This window comes from Cynocephalus volans, chromosome 15 (assembly GCF_027409185.1).
Source record: "Cynocephalus volans isolate mCynVol1 chromosome 15, mCynVol1.pri, whole genome shotgun sequence".
NCBI lineage: Eukaryota > Metazoa > Chordata > Mammalia > Dermoptera > Cynocephalidae > Cynocephalus > Cynocephalus volans.
In genome coordinates, this window is record NC_084474.1 from 16,491,349 (window position 1) to 16,511,803 (window position 20,455).

The following is a 20,455-nucleotide window of genomic DNA, read 5'->3' on the forward strand; positions in this document are numbered from 1 at the left end:
CTCTGCATCTGACACAAATTAACATGTTCTAACCATAACATTTTTTCCTAGATTTCAACAAAATCGTCAAATTTTTTTTCACTTGTGTTCAGCAATTTTTCCAGTATTTATCAGGGTAGCTTAGAAATACTGAGGAACTCTAACATAATCTTGTTCATCCAAGTTACACATTCTATGGATATCAGTAAAAATAGAGGCCAAGGATATATGTAATCTGTGAGTCATTACCCTTTTTTCTTAAGTCTTTGTCCCACAATTATGGGAGAATCCCATAGAATTCTCCTTTGAGGATTTGCCATTTGCAATTTAGACCATTCAGGAAGGTCCCCCAGTGCTTTCAGTGATGACATTTAGTAATTTGTGATTTCGATAGCTGAGGTTTGCATATGGGAATGAGGCACCCACCTAGCAAGTAGGCACCTGCCACCAGCCTGGAATAGGAATCGTAACTGAATGCTTTGTGGCAGGCATATTTTATGGGGAATTATATGTTATAATGCTATTTGTAAACGTGGGTGTTTTTAGGAATGCATCTCTAAATGTGAAGGGACTACTGAATCTGTTCGTTGCTTTTGTTCTCTTGTTTCTTCTCAAATTCCTTTGGCCTGCTTCGTTTTTAGTTTGCCATCTAGAATTGGAGATTTTTTATTGTTTGAAAATTCTTTTTCCCTGTTCTTATTTTGTATGAATACAAAGTGTTACTTATATTTGTGTGTGTGTGTGTGTGTGTGTGTGTGTGTGTGTGTGTGTGTGTTTTAACCTTGCCACATTTGGACAAGACCTCAATTTTCTGTAATCTAACCCATCAGCCTTGTCATTGCCCTTAAGTGACTTTAGATTCGAAGGCTATTGATTTACCAAAAATATAGCGATGGTTACATGATTTCATCAGAGGTAACCAAAGTAAACACGTTGTAAGCTACTATTGACTCTAGGTCTCCTGCCAAAATTTCAAGCACCATGAGACAGCATTGGAAAACATCCAGTGAGAGTTTTTAGTTTCGAGCCCTGAGCTGCAGAGTTATTTTGCAGGAGTCATATGGCAAGCAAGAGTTGATAATGGCTGAAGAGTTTTGAAGAACAAAGCAAACATCTTCCAAAAAAACAAGAACAAAAACAAACACTTGGTGTTCTATAAGTGAGCAATAATATAGAAGAAGCAACCATTGTGTTCCTGAAACAGGGCCAGCCTCCAAAGAGCAGTTGCCTCCAGGCCTGACTGCAGCAGGATTGCAGACTTCTTCGCCTCCTAGAAAAGTATCACCCACCTGCCACCTGAAATCATCGACTAGAGGATGGAGTGTTTACATTTTGCAACTAGAAGTTACACTTTAAATACCCACCCTGCAAAAGGTATCATAGTATTTTAAACCTACCCTTAGGTATGTATGTATATGGAGTTAGATCCTTCTGAACTTCTAAAATGATTGGACTAAACTCTGCAATCCTTGAGGGCAGGGAGTGAGTCTTCTCATCTCTATAAATCACCACTCTCAGCACTGCACCTAGTACAGTCTGAGCACTCAGAAGCCCTCAGCTCTTTCCTCAATGAAAGACAGGCATGGTGAGTCGAGGAAGGGGCACCAAGGGCAAACATGCTTCATTCTTTTGCCTTGCCTTGTTCTTAAATGTCAGACTAAAATAATGTCGGATTAGTCCAGCAGTGCAATATGGGTCATTCTGGTTGCATGAATGCTACAGGTGCCAGGTAGTTAGAATATTGGTATCTGTTAGATTCTAAGGGACCACTGCCTGCGTGTAAACACAAGGTATCACATGAGGCTGAGATCTTTCTGTGATTCCTATACTGCTGCATTCACCTCCTTACCCAGAGAAATACGGGAGTGGGGAAGGCCCTAGATATGTACAAGTATAGATATTTATGTTTTCTCTTTTTAAGTTGACACACCCAACACCATCCATGCTGTACCTTAGATCCCCATAATTTGTTTATCTTGTAGGTGAAAGTTTACACCCTTTGATCAACATCTGCCCATTTCCCCACCCACCACCATTCTACTCTTTGATTCTGTGAGTTAGACTTTTTAGATTCCACATATAAGTGAGATCATGCAGTAGTTGTCTGTCTGCATGTGGCTTATTTCATTAAGCACAATGTCAACCAGGTTCATCCATTTTGTCACAAGTGGCAGGATTTCCTTCTTTTTTATGGTTGAGGAATAGTCCATTGTATGTATACCACATTTTCTTTATCCATTCAGCCATCAATGGACACTTACGTTGTGTCCATATCTTGGCTACTGTAAATAATGCTGCAATGAATATGGGAGTACAGATATCTCTTGGAGATACCAATCTTATTCCCATTGGTTATAGTCCCAGGAGTGGGATTGTGGGATCATATGGCACTTCTATTTTTAATTTTTTGAGGAAACTCTATGCTGTTTTCCATAATGTTTGTGCTAATTTACCTTCCCACCAACAGTGTACAAAGATTCCTTTTTCTCCATATCCTTGCCAAACTTTGTTATCTCTTGCCTTTTTAGTAATAGCCATCCTACCAAGTGCGACGTGATATCTTATTGTGGTTTTGATTTGCATTTCTCTCATAATTAATGATGTTGAGCATGTTTTTCATATACCTATTGGCAATTTGTATGTCTTCTTTGAAAAATGTATGTTCTGTTCCTTTGCCCATTTTTAAATTGTTTTTTGTTTGTTTTGCTACTGAGATGTATGAGTTTCTGATAAATTTTGGGTGTTAACTCATTAGATATATGATGTATAAATATTTTCTCCCATTCTGTAGGTTGCCTTTTCATTTTGCTGATTGTTTCTTTTGCTGTGTAAAAGTGTTTTAGTTTGGTGTAGTCCTACTTATTTATTTTTGCTTTTATTGTCTGTGCTTTTGGTGTCATATCCAAAATATCATTGCCAAGACCAATGTCAAGAAGCTTTTATCTATGTTTTCATCTAGGAGTTTTACAGTTTCAGGAGTAACATTTAAATCTTTAATACATTTTGAGTTGATTTTTGTATATGGTGTAAGACAAGGGTTCAATTTCATTCTTTTGAATGTGGATATCCAGTTTTCTCAGCACCTCTTTTTGAAGAAACTTTTCTTTTACCATCATGTATCCTTTGTCTAAGATTAGCTGATCATATATGTGTGGGTTTATTTCTGGGCTCTCTATTGTGTTCCATTGGTGTCTGTGTTTATGCCCGTAACATACAGTTTCAATTACTATAGTTTTGTGATATAGTTTGAAATCAGGGAGTGTGATGCCTCCAGCTTTGTTCTTTTTTTTCAAGATTGCTTTGGCTATTCAGGGTCTCTTGTGATTCCATACAAATTTTAGGATTCTTTTTTATTTCTTTGAAAGATGTCATTGGAATTTTGGTAGGGATTGTATTGATCACTTTGAGTATTGTGGACATTTTTAATAATATTAATTTTTCAGATCCATGTGCATGGGATATCTTTCCATTTGTTTGTGTTATATTAAATTTCTTTAATCAATGTCTTACAGTTTCCAGAACAGATCTTTCACCTCCTAAGGTAAATTTATCCCTAAGTATTTTTTTGTTGATGTTATTGTAAATGGGATCATTTTCTTAATTTCTTTTTTTGTATAGTTCAATAGTAGTGTATAAAAACACAACTGACATTTGTATGTTGATTTTGTATCCTGCAACTTTACTGAATTCATTAATTAGTTCTATCAGTTTTTTGATGGAGTCTTTAGGGTTTTCTATATATGAGCTCATGTAATCTACAAACAGAAACAATTTAGCTTTATCCTTTCCAGTTTGGATGCCTTTTATTTCTTTTTCTTGAGTAATTGCTCTGCCTAGGACTTCCAGTGCCATGTTAAATAGCAGTGGTGAGAGTGAGCACCCTTGTCTTGTTCCTGATCTTAGAGAAAAAGTTTTCAGCTTTTTACTCTTGAGTATATTAGGTATGGGCTTGTCATATATGACTTTAATTATGTTGAGAGGAACATTCCTTCTATACCTAATTTGTGGAGAGTTTATTCTATTTCTTTCTTGTTCTTGGGTTAGAGTAGGAGAATGGGTAAGTTGACCACAAAGCAACAAGGAGCAGAGTCATATAAAGTCAAGTTGTCTCATATGTGAGACTAGAGATGAGCTAAGAGCTGAGAGGTAGAGATGGAAGGGCTGCTGCTGTGGTTTCTAACCTCTCCTGTGTAGTCCTGAGCAGATCAGCCTGGGTCTCAGGGTGGCAAACTTTCGTTGGAAAACAACTGAGCAGACTTCAGCTGTTACTGGAATGTGCCCTGTGAGGGTTTCATGCCTACTCCCACACCAAACAGCTGATCAAAGTATTCCTAAGAGGAATTTTGGTAAATATGATTTTTTCCACTTTGGTGCACATCAGTGTTTTCTGCTGCCCCTCATGGATTGGCTACCAGGGCAGCTGCCCCCCCGAGCCACCCTCATTTTGACTTTGATTTGCATACAGCTGCATTGCAGCATAGGGAAGCAGACTGAGGTGTGGGAAGCAGAAATGGCAGGTCAGCTGCTTGTGAAGTTGTCTCAGAGTTTTGGAGAGCAAGTTATGTAATGGACTATCAGGAGAGAGTGAGCACATGGGACTGGCTGGAATATTTTAAAACATCATTATGGAAGTAAATATCAAGGAGGATCAGAAAGGAAATGAACAAAGAAAGAGAAACAGACAGACAGTAAGGCAATTTCAGTATTAAGAAAGTCTTGGATGTGCCAAAGTTTCAGTGACAACCCTGTGAGGATTCATTTCTCACTTATGCCTTATCCAGTGTGGGTCAGGGCGCTCTTCTCCACTGTGGAGTTTTGCTATTTCCAGTATGAGACCTGAGGACACCATCGCAAGGGAAACATGAACTGGTGGACCTCGAGGTTCTTAAAGGCCAGGCTGAGAGTTCCTGACAGCACTCATGCCCTCGTCCTGTTATCCAGCCCCGGTCACTGACCCCACCCTCACTGCAGGGGGAGCCAGGACACGCAGCATTCCCGTGTGTCTAGGAAAGGGAGGAAGAAGTGAAATTTGGCAAAACCATGCCCCCTCATCACCTCGTAACAATTCCGTTCTTCTTCTCACTCACAGAAGACATTTGCCCCCTTCCTGAGGAAGATGCCCTAAAGGGTATATCCAGCTTTCTGAAAGTCTGGGATCTCCAGCACAGACTTCATCAAGTCAGGTGCCTCCTCTTGATCTGGAGAACTGCAAACTAAAAAAGACAATCTTCCCTCCTTCCCACCCACTTGACTGGTGGACAGGCTGGGGTAGGGGTAGGAAACTTGTAATAAAACACTCCCATAAAGAATGGGCAAGAGCGGGAGATGCACAGTGGTCACTGCTCTGCAGCCATTCTGAAATTCCCTGTGAGACACAGCAAGGACCTTCTAGTGGAGGGCTGGGGAGCTCAGAGATCCGTCCTCTGGATCATGCTGTCTGGGAGGGAAGCCCTTGGCTGTTGTTCTCTGCTTGCTGTGCCTGGGATGGGCTTTGGGAAGTATGTCCTCCCTGGGGCTGCGTAGCCACCTCAGCTGGTTGACTGCTCATAGAAGGCTGAACCCAAGAATGATTCTAAGCTCAAACCAGACCTTTAAAATGGGATGGAGCCTGTGTGATTGGTATTTAGAGCCCTGAAGGAAAAGTGAAATGTATGGGGAAGAGAACTGAGGCTCGTTAGTCACTCTCCCCACCTCCATCCCCACCCCCCACACGCACACAGAGGGACAGGTCAGGCTGATTCGGGAACCCTGCAGCCAACTCCCACCCTATATGGAAGCTTCCAGCTCTCTTTCTGGCAGCTATTGCTCTGGGGGCGCTGTCCTTTCACTTGGCACATTGATAGCACTACATCCTATTTAACTTTCTTCTTGCTTCTTTCCACTTTCTCTCCTTTTTATGGACTAAATCGTGTCTTCCCCAAATTCATATGTTAAAGTCCTAACCCTCAGAACCTTAAATTATGACTGTATTTGGAGACAAGGCCTTTAAAGAGTTATTAAGGTTAAATGAGGTCACAAGGGTGGGATCCTAATCTAATAGGATTGGTATCCTTACAAGAAGAGAAAAAGACACCAGGGATACCTGCTTATAGAGAAAAGACCTTGTGAGGACCCAAGGAGAAGGCGGCCATCTGCAAACCAAGGAGAGAAGCCTCAGGAGAAACGAGCTCTGCCGGCACCTTGATCTTAGACATCCAGCCTCCAGAACTGTGAGAAAATCCATTTCTGTTGTCTAAGCCACCTGGTGTGTGGTATTTGTTACAGTACCTGTAGCAAACTGATACGCTGCTCTTTCCTTCTTTTTCACATTCTCCTTTATGGTGCAGTTAGCCCTCTCACCCCATCTCCCCACCATCAGTGACACAGCTGAATGAAAGGTAAATAAATGGGTAAGCTTTGAGGTAAAATGGGAAATAAACTTCTGCGTCTTGTTTTTCTCAGCTACAGAATAAGTGAGTTGGTTCCATCCGTAGTTTGGAGACTCTGTGATCCCAAACCACCTCCTGTGAGAGCACTTCCTTTGAAAGTGCCTGGATGGACCCTTCTGAATCTCTGTGTTCTATCTCCCAACCTCTTTTAAAATACCTGTTTTCAAGATAAATTGAAACTATTTCTCGGTTGATTTAAAGTATATTTCAATAGTATTTTTCTATTCTTTTGCACTGTAAAATTTTCCAAAAAAGAGGGAACCGTGTGATATTACGGATTAAATTGACTTTTGTTTGTTGCTTTGGAAGCTTAAGTCCCATTTATAACATAGTTTCTTCAATAAAGATGTTCCGAGTCCTAAATATTCTATTCACAAGTGAATCTTTGGAACACACTACTTACACATCAGGACTGTCTAAACATGGTTGAACTGGAAGGAGTCAGAAATCCCGATGCTATTTCTCTGATAATCAGTTTTAATTATTTTGAGAAAAGTAGAATGGCTTAAGTATAAGAAAATATAATATAATAAATTATGATATGGCCTAAGAGGTGGCTGACATTGTGGATGCATCCTCCACCCCTAGATGACTGTGCCCTGAATGGGTTACTTCCTTGTGCCATGAAGCCAAGTCTGGCTTATAACCAGAAACAGGCCTAGACCCTTAGTAGGTTCAACATTTCTGAAACTTCACTTAATAACAAAATAGAGAATAAATACGATACTCAGTAAATTAATGACTGAATAGAAGGATGAAGAGCACCCTGTCCAAGTCCCATCTGGCCTCTGCTCCACGTCCCATCTCGTGACGGTGCTGGCGGGCGCATCTCTCTGAGCTGTCAGGGAACTGCTCAGCCGCCCAGCAGCCGCCAGCCTCTCCACCTCCACTATTTGAGCAAATAACGAATCTGTTTTGTCACGCAGCGTGGGCCTGAGCACAGGCCAGCCGTGTCCTTGATTCTATGTGTGACTCTTTCCCAATATTTTAATAGAGTTGGAGATCAATAGAGAGAAGCAAAAAGTTCTGCTAGTAAAGCAACCAAACAAAGAATTTGCAACTTGTTGGAGCTCAGGCTAAAGAAAAACAGAGACCACACAGTGCAAAGCACCTCCCCACAAATCATTTATTTCATTAGTGTCTTCAACTATGTGAGCACCTACCGTGTGTCAGATACCAATGAGGAGCTCTGCTGGGCTATACAGTTAAATAAAATACAATTACTGTCCTTGGGAAACTGGTATTTTTTTGGAATCACTTTTAAAAAATGATGGAGTAAAGGCACTTACCCAAATTTCTGAGGAACTGCTGACTCTGCTTGATAGTAAAGTTTTGGTGGTCTAAGCACTCCCGGGGACACCTGCCCTCACTCCCTGGGTACCTCCCTAGGGCCCAAACACACACGCCGTCACCTGGAGCACCGAGTGCTTTGGGGGGTGTTGTCATCGTGTTCCCTGATCTTCCCCCTAGCCATCTGCTTACCAACACAGTCCAAGAAAAACTGAAGAAAAGTATCTCCCCATACATATTTCCCTACATGTGTGTAATTTTGTGTTTTAAAAACAAGAAGTTCTGTTTCCAGCAAAGTTAAAGTGAATTTTACTTCTTTTCTTGCCAGAAAAGTAAAAAGAGGTTACATTTAAATGTCACATTGACGATAGTGGGGAAGGGGAGAACCGATACTCAGTCAACTCCTTCCTGGTCTTCTTGTCCCTTGCTCCTCTCCCAGGGGTCAGAGGAAGCAGGGATAAAACCTCAAATTGGAAACTTGAAAGGAAAATAATTTATAAGTGAAAACCCTAACTAAAATCACTTTGAAAATCATCTTTCTTAGTAAAAGCAAATGTGGCGAAGTATTAATAATTAGTGAATCTAGGTGAAAAATGAAGGGTATTCATTGTGTTCTTTAACTGTTTTTCAAGGTTTGAAATGTTGCAAAACAGCAAATCACTCCCTTCTCTCATAAACTCTCTCACACAAACTCTGATCCTTCTTAAAACTGCCACTCATTTAATCCGTGATAAACTGCTCCAGAACTGTTAGGTATTGAGTGTGTATTCTAGTTAAATTTGACACTGATTGCTGGATGACTTCCAATGAGAGATGGTTCTTTAAAATGGGGTTGAGGATACCAGAGACGGTGGATATACAATTTTTTCAATAAAAGTGGGGGTTTGCATAAATATAGTAATGTGAAAGCTTGTGAATATTTTTTATTTTTAATTTCTTTACTTTACTTATTATTATTTTTTTTTTTTGTATTCAACTTTATAGATAAAGAAATAGACTTTGTGGAGTCCATGAAACCCAATGCCTCGGTTTTGGAGGGTGAGGTCCTTTATGTGAAATGTATTCCAGTTAGTTCAGTGGATACAGCATTTGATGTGCAGCCAGATTTCTAGACCCAGGCATGCCCTGTAACTGGCTATGCAACCTTTTAAACAAACTCACTTCTTTCACTGAATGTCAGTTTCTAACTAAAATGAGAGCTTGGGTTAGATAATTTTGAATAGTCTATGATGCTCTATGAAACATCAGTGCTGCTGTATTGTTCTATAGGTTCTAGGTCTGAGCTTCTGAATTGGGATTAATCAAGGTGGTGTGGAGAAGGGGCTGGTCAGCCGCTGTGCTGCATTATCTATCAGTGAGACCAAGGCATTATCTATCAGTGAGACCTATACCCACTGCCTCAAAAATGTGTAACCCTGATCCTAAGAGGATCGATACAGGTCGCACAATGAGCTGTTGGTGAATTGGAGAAACACCTTCCTGTGTGAAGGTGAGGACAGGACAACATATCATTTGACTATATGTAGCTTTTCACCACCTCTCAGAGTCCTCAGCCTGCTTCCTGGCCACCCGGGACCAGCTGAGCCTGGTAGCTGCAGTGCCCCCACCCTCCAACTGACCGATGCTCCCAAACAGTGGAGATGTAGGGACAGAAATGACATTATGGGTTTTGTGTACTGTGGCTTTTCAGTGACCTGAGTCAAGATAGTCTGTCACTTGAACCTGCCTCAAGTGAAGGGTCCCAGCTCTGGAGTCAGAACAACCTGGATTCCAATACTCCCAGCTCTTCCACTTGTCAGCATTGTGACCTTGGCCAGTGGTGTAATGTTTCTGGAGTTCCCTGTTTCTCCTCTGTAATATAGGGGTAATAGAAGCAGGAACCTCAGGGGACTCTTACGAGGATTATGATGAGATGACACTTGTAAAGTGTGGAGCCTAGACTGGGACCACAGTAACCCTGAGTAAATTAACCATTAATGTCTCTTCTAGGCCTTTTTGACAGGTTACTATCATTTTAGTTTTAATTTAGGTGCCTTTTTCAAATTAAGATCCCTTCAATAAAGGTCAAAGTTAAGGTGTTCACAATAAAATTATATTCACAGTTTTTAAATGTATTCCCTTCACATACTTTTAAAAAAAGAAAAAGTATTTCATAAACTGGTGTGTTTTTTTAAGTTATAGTAAAAAATAGTATTTGGGATGGCTATGCAACAGGGGTTTACAAGCATATTCTATTTTAAATTATGGTCTTTGTTGCAACTACTTAGCTCTGCAACTGCATTGAAAGAGCAGCGATATACAACAACGCGATTGAATGCGCATGCTTGTGTCACAGTAAAACTTTACAGTAGCCCTGCTTCTGCACAGGGGGTATGTTCCAAGACCTCCAGTGGATGCCTAAAACCACAGATAGTACTGAACCTTGTATGTACTATGTCTACATACACACCTATGATAATGTATCTTTTATAAATTAGCCACTGTAAGAAATTAACAACTAATAATAAAATAGAACGATTACAACTGTATGCAAGCATCACGACTCTAATACTTTGGGACCATTATTAAATAGCATAAGGATGCTTGAACCCCAGCACTGTGATACCATGACAGTCAATCTGATAACCCAGAGGGCTACTAAGTGACCAACAGGTGGGCAGCGTCTACAGCATGGACACACTGGACAAAGGGAGGATCTGAGCTCCGGGTGGGATGGAATGGTATAGCTTGAGAATTCATCACGCTACTCAGAATAGAATGCAATTTGAAACTTATGAATTGTTTATTTCTGGAATTTTACATTTAGTATGTCTGTACAACGCTTGACTGGGGGTAACTAAAACTGCAGAAAGCAAAACCATGGGTAAGGGGGGACTACTGTACTTATGGATGTGGAAATCTGGGTTTTGTATACTTCTCATAGGTCATGAAATAGTCTCCTTTTAATTTTTTTTCAACCATTCAAACATATAAAAACCATTCTTAGCTTTCAGGCTGAACAAAAAAGGGGGAGGGGCACCTTTGGCCCATGAGGTATCAATTACCAACTACTGCTGTACAAGAAAAAGATATGGAAAGATGCATGGGTGCATTCATAAAGTTGTAAAATCTACTAGAAAAACTCATTAGAAATGTAGTTTATAAGAGTTTGCTGTAAAACAGACTTTTGTTTATCTTGAACCACATCTAAAGGAGTTTAATTTTCTTGATATACAAAATAACCTACCTAAGAGATAATTCCATGGTAATATTAAATAGCAAGATTAAAATTTTTAATGAATTTGATGTAGTATAAGGGGGATTTTTGAGTGAACCATGATTTGTATTATTTTTGAAACATATGAAAATATGAATGTTTAGAATGACTCCTGCATAAAATTGTTGTAGCTTATCAGTAGGTAAATATTTTAAACATTGTGAATATTTCAAAATTTAAGACACACATTTTTATTTTATTTCTGACAGATGAATTATTTCAAAATTATCAACTATTATAATAGTTTCTTAATATTTGTAGTATAAGAAAAAGGGTAAATATAATTTACATATAAATACATACAGAAACCAATAAAAATATCATAGCTGATAACTCTAATACAAGTGTATTTCAAAAAGTTCATGGAAAGATTTTGTATTATCTTTTAATACTATTTTTTCACAAACTTTTTGAAGTACCCTCATATTTAAAATATTTTACTGAAGCATTGCTGTACATAGAATTCACACACTATCATATAGCCAGCCTTAAGTTATTTTTCCTTCAACTGCAAGTTATAGAGGTAAAAAGTACTGAAATAAAACACAATGTTAAGATGCACTTAATAAAATCTGCATGTTTCATAACCAAAGCTTTTAAATAAAGCATGGGTGATGAAAACCAAAGCATTTTCACCCAGTTTTAATTTTAAAATGGATCACATAAAGAGCTATATTCTTTTCACTGATGCATATTTAGTAATAACAGAAAATTTTCCTTTTTAATCTCTAAAAAAACTCTTCTCGATAATATGGAATCAAATGAAAGTATAGATAAGATAGATGAAACCCAGCATAACAGGGTTTCCAGCAATAATAAATTAAAACATAAAGGGAAAATATTAAAACCACCTTTAGTGTTTTCAAAACATGAAGATCATCATTTTAAAAGCCCTAAATACTGAGATAGAGAAAGCTGGAAAATATTTCCTTTTTGTCAAAAGTCATGATATAATTCTTTAAAATATCCTTTATAATATACAATCACAACTGAAGTGTGATTTATTGCTATCTAGTAAAAATATACAGTTTCACTAAAACGTGAATTTGAACCTTTTTCATAATTGTTGGGTGGTTTTTACAAAAATAAAACAGTTTCCTTAGGAAAAAAAATTCTGCCAATTGGAATATCTGCATTTTTGGTGGGGAGAGGGGGAGGTGTTTTCCTCTGAAAATAATGATGTTCAGTCCCTCACTATATGAACATTCATTGATTTATACAAATGAGAACAAATTATTACACTCCTAGAAACTAGTTCTTTTCACTAGCATGGTCTGAAATAGCATCTGGAAACTGTCAACAAAATGTTAAGATTTATAAGCAAGCATCAGTGAACAGAATTGGACCTGCACTGAATCACACTTCTGCCACCACTAAATGCATTTGTCCAAAGGGACTATTTAGTGATGGTGTTTTGCAGTCCTGTAATATCATCCAATGTCCTCTTTTTCAAACTATATATTCACAAATGTTTGAATTTATATTTAAACTCGATATCATTTAATGGTGGTAAAATACCCAAGCCTGCACGGGATTGGTCCAAAGGGGGACATTTAACATGGCTCTCCACAAGTTCCAGTTCAAAATAGGAAAGCATCAGAAGTAGAAACTGCTTGATTTCATGGACAGCAAATAATCTTCCAGGACATATTGTAGCTCCTGATCCAAAGGGCATGTAGTAATACTTTAACTTGAGTCCATTACTATAGAAGGTGGTCTTTGTCTTCCTGTTTTCATCAAGATATCGATCATATTTAAATGTCTGCAATAAAAATACAAAGAAAAGAAGCCTATAAGCTAGTTTTAAAGGAAATTATCTCTGTCTTAACCCGGAAGCTCCAAAGAATAATTTTCTTTTTTAATTCATTTCATTAGTAATTTAGCAAATACCCCCACATTGAACCAGAAAGTAATAAGGAACAGGAGCTTAACAAAAACTGATGGAACAGAAAACTTTAGGGTACATTCTATCCTGCCTGGGCAACAAGTTCCTCACACAGAACTAGAAAGAAGGGCTCCAACCAAAAATCAGAAGAGTTGATAATATTAGGCTCCAATTTCCTGGATTTAGGAGCAGGAGCTTTTTAATTGAAAAGAAAGGTGGCAGCTTTATTGTCATGACTGAAAATATAATCAAGTAAAGACTATGTGATAACAAATATCAGGACTAAAAAACATAAAATTATACAAATATTTCAAAATATATGAATATTTAACATAAGTAAAGGGATAGTCACCAGGGCTACAGGGATCAAATCCTTTCTACAGTAGTAAATTTCCTCCTTGTTTAGATCTGGGTAGATATCACCTGCATATCGAACTTTGATGAGCAATCACTTACCAAAGGGTCTGGGTAGATTTCTGGATCTAAGTGCATTAACTGTGGATAGAGAGCTATGATGTCATCTTTTCGGATGTTATAGGAACTGTCCTCAAGGTGCAAACTAAAATCCTCCTTCGCAGTCCGGATATTCAGGGAGGCACTGGAAAGCCTCAGAGACTCCTTGATGATACTATCTAAATATTTTTAAATAAGGAAAGGGAAAAAAAAAGGAAAGAAGTAAGGAAAGTGGTGAGGGAGAAAGAAAGAAAGGGAGAGAAGAAGACCAAATCAAGTATTTGAAGGTTATATTATATAGAGTCTGAAATTACTTCTGCCAGCCCCTAACACAAAGGTGAATACACTATGGGAAGTTGACCAAATAAAAAGTTCTCAAATTTTTTTTCTATTTTCACTGTCCTGTTATCAATGATTCTATTGTGTCCAAATTATTTTTTAAACTGATAACCTGAGTTAATAATAACCTTTTGATAAAGTTATAATCTTCCTGGTAATCAATGGGAACTAGACTTCCATTATTTTATGGGAATGTAATCTTATTCTACATAACTCGAAACATTTGATAAAATTGGAAAAATAAACTCATGTTTATGTGAATTATTCAAAATGTATTGCTTTTTAGGTTTAATATACTGATAAGAGTTTTATATAGAAATATTTTCCCAGGTGTTTAATTCAGTGTTTATAAGAACCCATTTTTAGATAGTAACCCATACTATCTGATGCTGTGTGGTGATGCCCTGCTGTCTGGCAAAGATGTAAAGGGATAAGAAGAACCATCCTAAGAAGAGCTGAAATTTAAAGATCTAGTGAGAAGTCCAGTCTGGCTTTCCAGCTTCTATCCTTTTACTGTCATGTTTTAGATGCTCATCACATGATTGTGTATACAGTCACAGATTGTTGGCAGTTTATTTTACAAATGAGAAAAATAAGGCCCCCAAAAGAGAAGTGACCTGTCTGAAGTTTCTCAGGTCAGGCAGAGCCCAACATGGAACCTAAACTTCTTGCCTCCTTTCTCTTCCACTAAGATGCACTGACCCTAAAAGCATATATCAGTTTCTTTCCTTTAGAGAAAAATAACAGAAACAGAAATAAAACTCTTTCTTACTGTAAACGTATAGTACTTTTATGTTTCTGTAACATGCAGAAGAGCAAAAAGTAGAGCAATCAGATAGCCTTCACTCCCATTCATCAATCTATGGAGCGAATAGTGGTTACTTGATGGGACTTTTCCCCTCGAATAATACGCTGCCATTGGCCATACAGTTAGTGGCAAGAGGAGCAATAAGGGAGAGAGCAGGGTGGTCCAGGGCTGTGGCTGAGAACATCGGGCCAAGAGTCCCACGTTAACACTAACTGGTTCCACCATTTGATCCCCAGGCAGTAGCTGCACCTCTAGGTGTCTGTTTCCTCACCTGGCATATAGAAATAGTCCTAGTCCTGAGACATAGGGTTGTTGAGAGGATTAAATGAGACAGCTTGTATGAAATACTTAGCGTAATGCCTAGAACTCAGTAAGTGCATAATATGTGTTGAGCACTAGTGTTAGTAGCAGGACACAGTAAATGAAGCATAGCATAGCAAACACACCTAGTACTGGCAGATCATTCAGTTGCTTTTGATCCAAACAAATAGGATTGCCTTCAAAGCTGACCTTTTGACCAGTATTCTCTAATGTTCTATTCACTTCTTCAGTAGCTGCTTTCATTGCTTCAGGGCTCCTATCAAAAATCAAGAGAAAAGATGTACAGAAAATAACGTTTTTCCATGCCCAAGCATGTGCAAACAAATAGGCATTTTCTCCATCTTTCAACTAGGTGGTCAAGATACCAGGGAAGGAGGGAAAGGGACACTGCTGTTTACTTTTACTGTATTTCTAATTGTGTTTATGTCCTTGGATATTAGTAGAATTGTTGTCTTAAAAGGGCCTTGCTACATAAAAGTAAAACGTCAATCGGGCTTTTATAAATAAATAATTCTAGTAAGGATTATGCAGTCAAATTAGTCAAACACATAGTAATTTAGAAAGAAAGTGCATCTAGGATAACAGTTACAAAATACTGGCTAAATTCCAAATGGAAATTTATATTTACTCTTAAAATTCATACCATGACTTCAGATACAACAGCTTTTCCATTTATATTATAATTTTGAAATGTTAAGTGAAAACTACTTCATTTTAGTGCATGGAAGTTTATTGGACCCTCAGTGCCTTGATTAGGGATCTATATTCCATAATTACAGTAAATTGAGTCTCAGAAATGTTTGACCAATAAGCATTTGTGTGACTATCATAAAATATGGCTACAATTACCTATATGATATTAAATTGATATTGTAACCTGACTGTAATACGTGCATTTGTCTTAAGCTATTTCAAGCAATAAACTTTGGAAGATATTTAACATTTGAGACAAATTATTCATGGATTTTTATATCTGAAATTGTTTTAAAATCTTTTTTTTTAATAAGACATAAAATCATCAGCCATCAATGGAAATTTGGCATTCTCAATTGTAAGAAATGGTAATTTTGTGTCTACATGATACTAAACGTCCAATTTAACTGGAGTAATCCAACAAACCATTTGAATGTCAAATTCCCAAAAGACTGACACTTTGGAAAGAAATCATGATATGTAAAATATATGTTATATGCAGTTTTTTGTTGGTGTTTTAAAAGGCAAAACCTAGCTAGATCTCTTATCAACAATAATAGATTATGATTTATCTGTAACTGTCATAGATGGTCAAATAAACAGTAAGGCGGGAATTACTAATTCAGCAAAAGAACAAACAGAATGCACAAACGAGTAAGGTGTAGGCACTGCACTGACTGTTGCCCACGAGTCAGTAATCACTTAAATATATTTTTATGATTATGAAGACTGCATTCATGGACTTAAGGCAAGGTAGTGAGGAACAGTATGGGGTTAAGAGCCAGGGCTCGGGGCCAGATGGCCTGAACCGACCTGGTGCCAGCACACCCGAGCTCTGTGGCACTGTCCTTATTTCTATAAAATGCGCTTACCAGTCATAGCTGCTTATGTTTTGGGGAGGATTGAACGAGCTGACACATGTTAAACACTTACAAGCGTTCAATGTTATATTCTTGATAGACGGCATTGGAAGGCACCATGAGTCTTTAAGTTAATAAGATGGTTGAATTTCTGCTTTCTACCAAAATAAAGAAGGAAAGAGTTAAGTTGCTAGTTACCTAATCATTTGAAACAAGCTCCAGAAAGTGGCCGGAATGGTGTTTGCTTGGGAGGCCCACAGGATGGCGAGGTGCGTCTTGGCCTTCTCCAGGTCGTCAAAGGTGGAGAGCGTGTCGTTCCGAAACATGCGCAGGCTGATGAGCTCTGACACGTGGGCCCTGCCTCGGAGCTTCTCGTGCCTCAAGCCGTCCGCCAGCTTCTCCCGGGCGGCGTGCGCGGTCTTGAACACGTGGATGGGCAGGCCCGCTACCAGGGCCGGGAAGACTTTGTCAAACTGCTTGAAGTTGTCAAGGCTGTTTAGAATGACCGCTCTCTGGGCGTCTTGCCTCGTAAGATCTCTGCCGAAGAAAGTTAGATAGCCAGCTTCGAACATCACCCGGTAGCAGAAGGAGTACATCCCTTCCGTCACCCAGGCCGCGGTCTTTGCTGGAGGCGGGGCAGGAGCTCGGATGATCAGCTGCAGGTTTTCCATCATGGCCTTGCTGAGGGTGCTCAGGGCATCGCCCTGCAGGGTTTTGGTGAAAGTGTCGTTTATGTTTTCAGTGGTGTGCCCATCATTTGGGTCAATGCTTCTGTGCCCAAATGCCTGACAGCAAATAAAACATGTGAAAAAAGAAATTAAATCTCACCTCGGGTTAGTAAATGACTGAAAAACAGATTAGATACTTTCACAATTCTCTCCTTGTTAAAAAAAAGGAAATTGGCCTTCTCATGTACAATTTCATAGCACTTTACAAATAAATGGCCAAATTGCACCCTTCCTTTAAGGCCGAATTTAAATCCCAGCTCTTCAGTGAAACTTCCTGGACCATCAGATCCTCTGTTCTTACTTCTTATGCTCACTAATTTGATACTAATTGATTATTTGTAGATGTATTTTAACCAGACTTTAAGTTACTTAGTGGCAAAGACTATTTCTAATATTTTTTTGCAGAAACTCAGTAAGTATTGATTAATTGTTTTCCCTATAGCAGAGCTTCTTAGATTACATCTAAATGATGCTAAAATATCTTGCCAATTCCTTAACAAAATGGAAAACTTGTGTGGTATGAGCGTGGTAAACAAACAATTGTTGAGTGTTAAGTTTTCCACCACATGAGTTCTGGGTGTTCTGTAGACATCATTAATGTGATGAGTTTGTATCTAACTTACTCATACAGTGTGATCTCACTAAGCAAAGCATTTAGTTTTTATTTCACCCACTTTGGCTGGTTAATCAATGAAAAATCTATACCTATGTTTACTCTTTAAATTATTAGTACTAAGAGGATTTGTCTAATTTGATTTATTATGTTTCTAGGAATTTCCACATAAAGATAACTCTCTTCAACACCTCTATCTTAAAATCTAAGTACAACAGAATTACTAAATAGATTGACATATAAAAACTAGGAAACAAATAGAATATTGTATAAATGCAAAACCGGTTACCTTCGCAGAAGTAGTGTAGTGAAATTTTTTCCAATCAAAATATTTTCCATGACATAACACCTTATGGTATGACAAGGGATCTGTGATGAAGTGGACGTATTTTCCCATTAGTTTGCAGGTGAAGACATGACCATGTTTCCTTTGATTTGCTCTGAGGAACTCAAGAGGATTGGCACCAAATTGCAGAGCACAGCCCAGGTATGGAATCAACCCATTCTCCAGAGGTGGTTCACCCGTTTGCCTATAAGACACAAATGTATGATAGATATGGGAAATTACATATTTGATTTTTAAAATTTACACCAGGTTTTAAAATTTTTACCACTGACTTCAGACTTCAAAACTAGTTTACAGATATTTCTTTTGTTGATGGGGTCCTGTTCTTTTAGTAAAGTAATGGATTATATTAACCTAGTAACATGATATGCTGGTCAATTATGATTACTAAGTCTATCCATCTGCCCACACATGCATACATTCAACAAAAACTTATTTAATGTCTACTATGTGCTAGTCACTTTTCCCAGTGATGGGAGCAAAAGCATCAACAAGGCCAACAAAATTCTTGCTCTCAGTATAGAAACAAAACTACGTTCTAGTGTTTTTATTTTTTCTAAGCATCATTTGCATAAGTATCTCAAAATGTTTCATTTGGGGTTTTTTTTTGTTAAGATATAGATCATTGAGTAACAAAGAGGATTGCAAAATTGAAGTTGTCAAAATTTTCATAGTTTAAGGATATTATTCCATGATGATGGTTGCAGAGAAGGAGACTCATTTGAGAAATAGCTTATTATAAAATGAATTTGGGTACGATAAACATTGACAGAATCATCAATTGTTATTCAATGTTCTTTCATGTTATTTTAAATGTTTTTATTGCAAAATACAAACTTATTTATTGTCCAACGTAAACTACTGTCTGTCTTTATAGAATAACAGAATATAAAGTAATTATTTTTATTTTCTTAGTTGGAAGATAAGTAGTTTAATTAAAACTAGAAACTATCAAGCCTGAATTAAAATACATTAAAAGAACAGAGAATCTTGCAAAAGGCAAACAACACACAGCAATCTACATAGCTGAAGACAGCTAAAGTTATTCTTCCTTTTTTTTTTGAAATTGACAGAACAGAGGTTATCAGCATGCCCTCCCCCAAATACTCTTTGAGCCAGTGAGAAGTTACATAAACTATGGCTCTGGGTGTGATTCTATTTGTATTTCTTGTATTCTTGAACCAATTGTAAATAAATGATACATACAAATAAAGTGGTGTTACATATATTTAGCAAAGTTTCCCAATTCACTATGGTCTTTTAACAATAAGAAAAGATTAATAGAATGACCACCTCAGGCTCTATGCTCTTGTACAAGCTTGGGCTGAGTCTATACAATGTACAAGAACTAGCTGGAAAGAAAACAGGTATTTAGTCAGAGCATCTACCTAATCCACATAATAGAAAAAAAAAAAAAAACCTTTCCATTGCAGATTCCCACTTGCCACTTGTAACTTTACTAATTGGGCTTCCTCTTTACATATGCACATAATACATAGAGATCTTACAAAATTTCTGTCTGTTATGTTTAACAAGTGTGTACATTTATACTTTACCATTGGTACATGTCAGTACTCAAAAGGGAAACTGTCATTATATATTTTGCTAGATATAGGCAAAAAGATATCACTTCTAAGATTTAAATTAAATTTTTAATTAAAAAATTAAGGAAGAAAATGCTAATGTGTGTAAGCATAGAAAACCAAATTTGTGGTGTAATAATGAAGGTAAAGAATATTAAATGAATGAACTAAAAGGCAAATTAAAGATAAATCTTCCCTTACCTTCTCCTTATTCCAAGAATAAGCCATAAACAACAGCATACTGTTACAACAATCCCCCAGATCAAAGATATGGTCATCATTTTGCAAATCTAGTGCAAAACTTCAGAGAAGGAGAATCTATGATTAGAAAGGTAAGGATGCACTGAACAGAGACTCAAGCTACACTTTTTATATACGTAGGACCTTGATCCATTAACTTGAACTTGGGTGACCAAAGCAAACAATCAGCCATTTGTTTATTGTATTAGAAAAAAAAAAGTGATATTAACTGACCTTGACCTAAGTCCACGGCATCAGAAGAGGTTCCAAAACAATCAGAGACCTGCAATACTTGATAAGTTGAAGGTCTCTCAAACATCTGTTGACTTAACATTCGGACCTGAGGACAACAGCTAAAAAATACTACAAGTTTGGCATGTGTATAAAAAGAACAAATAAACCGTTCAAGATGAATGTATCTAATAAATATGTAAAATATAATAATTTAAAGAAAAACAAGCATGTTATTTATCATTAAACTAATGACTTAATTTTGTTACATTTTGAAGATGAATCAATTTAAATGATTTTCCAGGGAGATGTGATGATCAAGTTCAAAGGAAAGAGAACTGAGTGAAACATTTCTGTTGCTTCATGTTTCAGTGCTTTTACAAGATTATAGATATTTTACTA

General features: G+C 37.6%; 1 protein-coding gene across 1 annotated transcript; it reads right to left on the bottom strand.

The window, feature by feature from the left end:
• Nucleotides 1–12,415: 12,415 nt before the first annotated feature.
• On the bottom strand, nucleotides 12,416–19,863 carry LOC134364233 (cytochrome P450 7A1). Its single transcript, XM_063080151.1, has 6 exons — nucleotides 19,784–19,863; nucleotides 17,943–18,183; nucleotides 16,511–17,097; nucleotides 14,885–15,015; nucleotides 13,295–13,470; nucleotides 12,416–12,715 (listed from the first exon to the last, which is right to left on the bottom strand). The coding sequence occupies exons 1-6, from the start codon at nucleotides 19,861–19,863 to the stop codon at nucleotides 12,416–12,418; spliced, it is 1,515 nt and encodes a 504-aa protein (XP_062936221.1).
• Nucleotides 19,864–20,455: the final 592 nt, after the last annotated feature.

Coding starts and splice junctions, on each gene's coding strand:
- LOC134364233 (XM_063080151.1), bottom strand. CDS start 19,863: ATGATGACCATATCTTTGATCTGGGGGATTGTTGTAACAGTATGCTGT. Junction 15,016..16,510: donor AGCTTGTTTCAAATGATTAG/GTAACTAGCAAC, acceptor GATTTTTGATAG/GAGCCCTGAAGCAATGAAAG. Junction 12,716..13,294: donor AAATCTACCCAGACCCTTTG/GTAAGTGATTGC, acceptor TTTTTATTGCAG/ACATTTAAATATGATCGATA.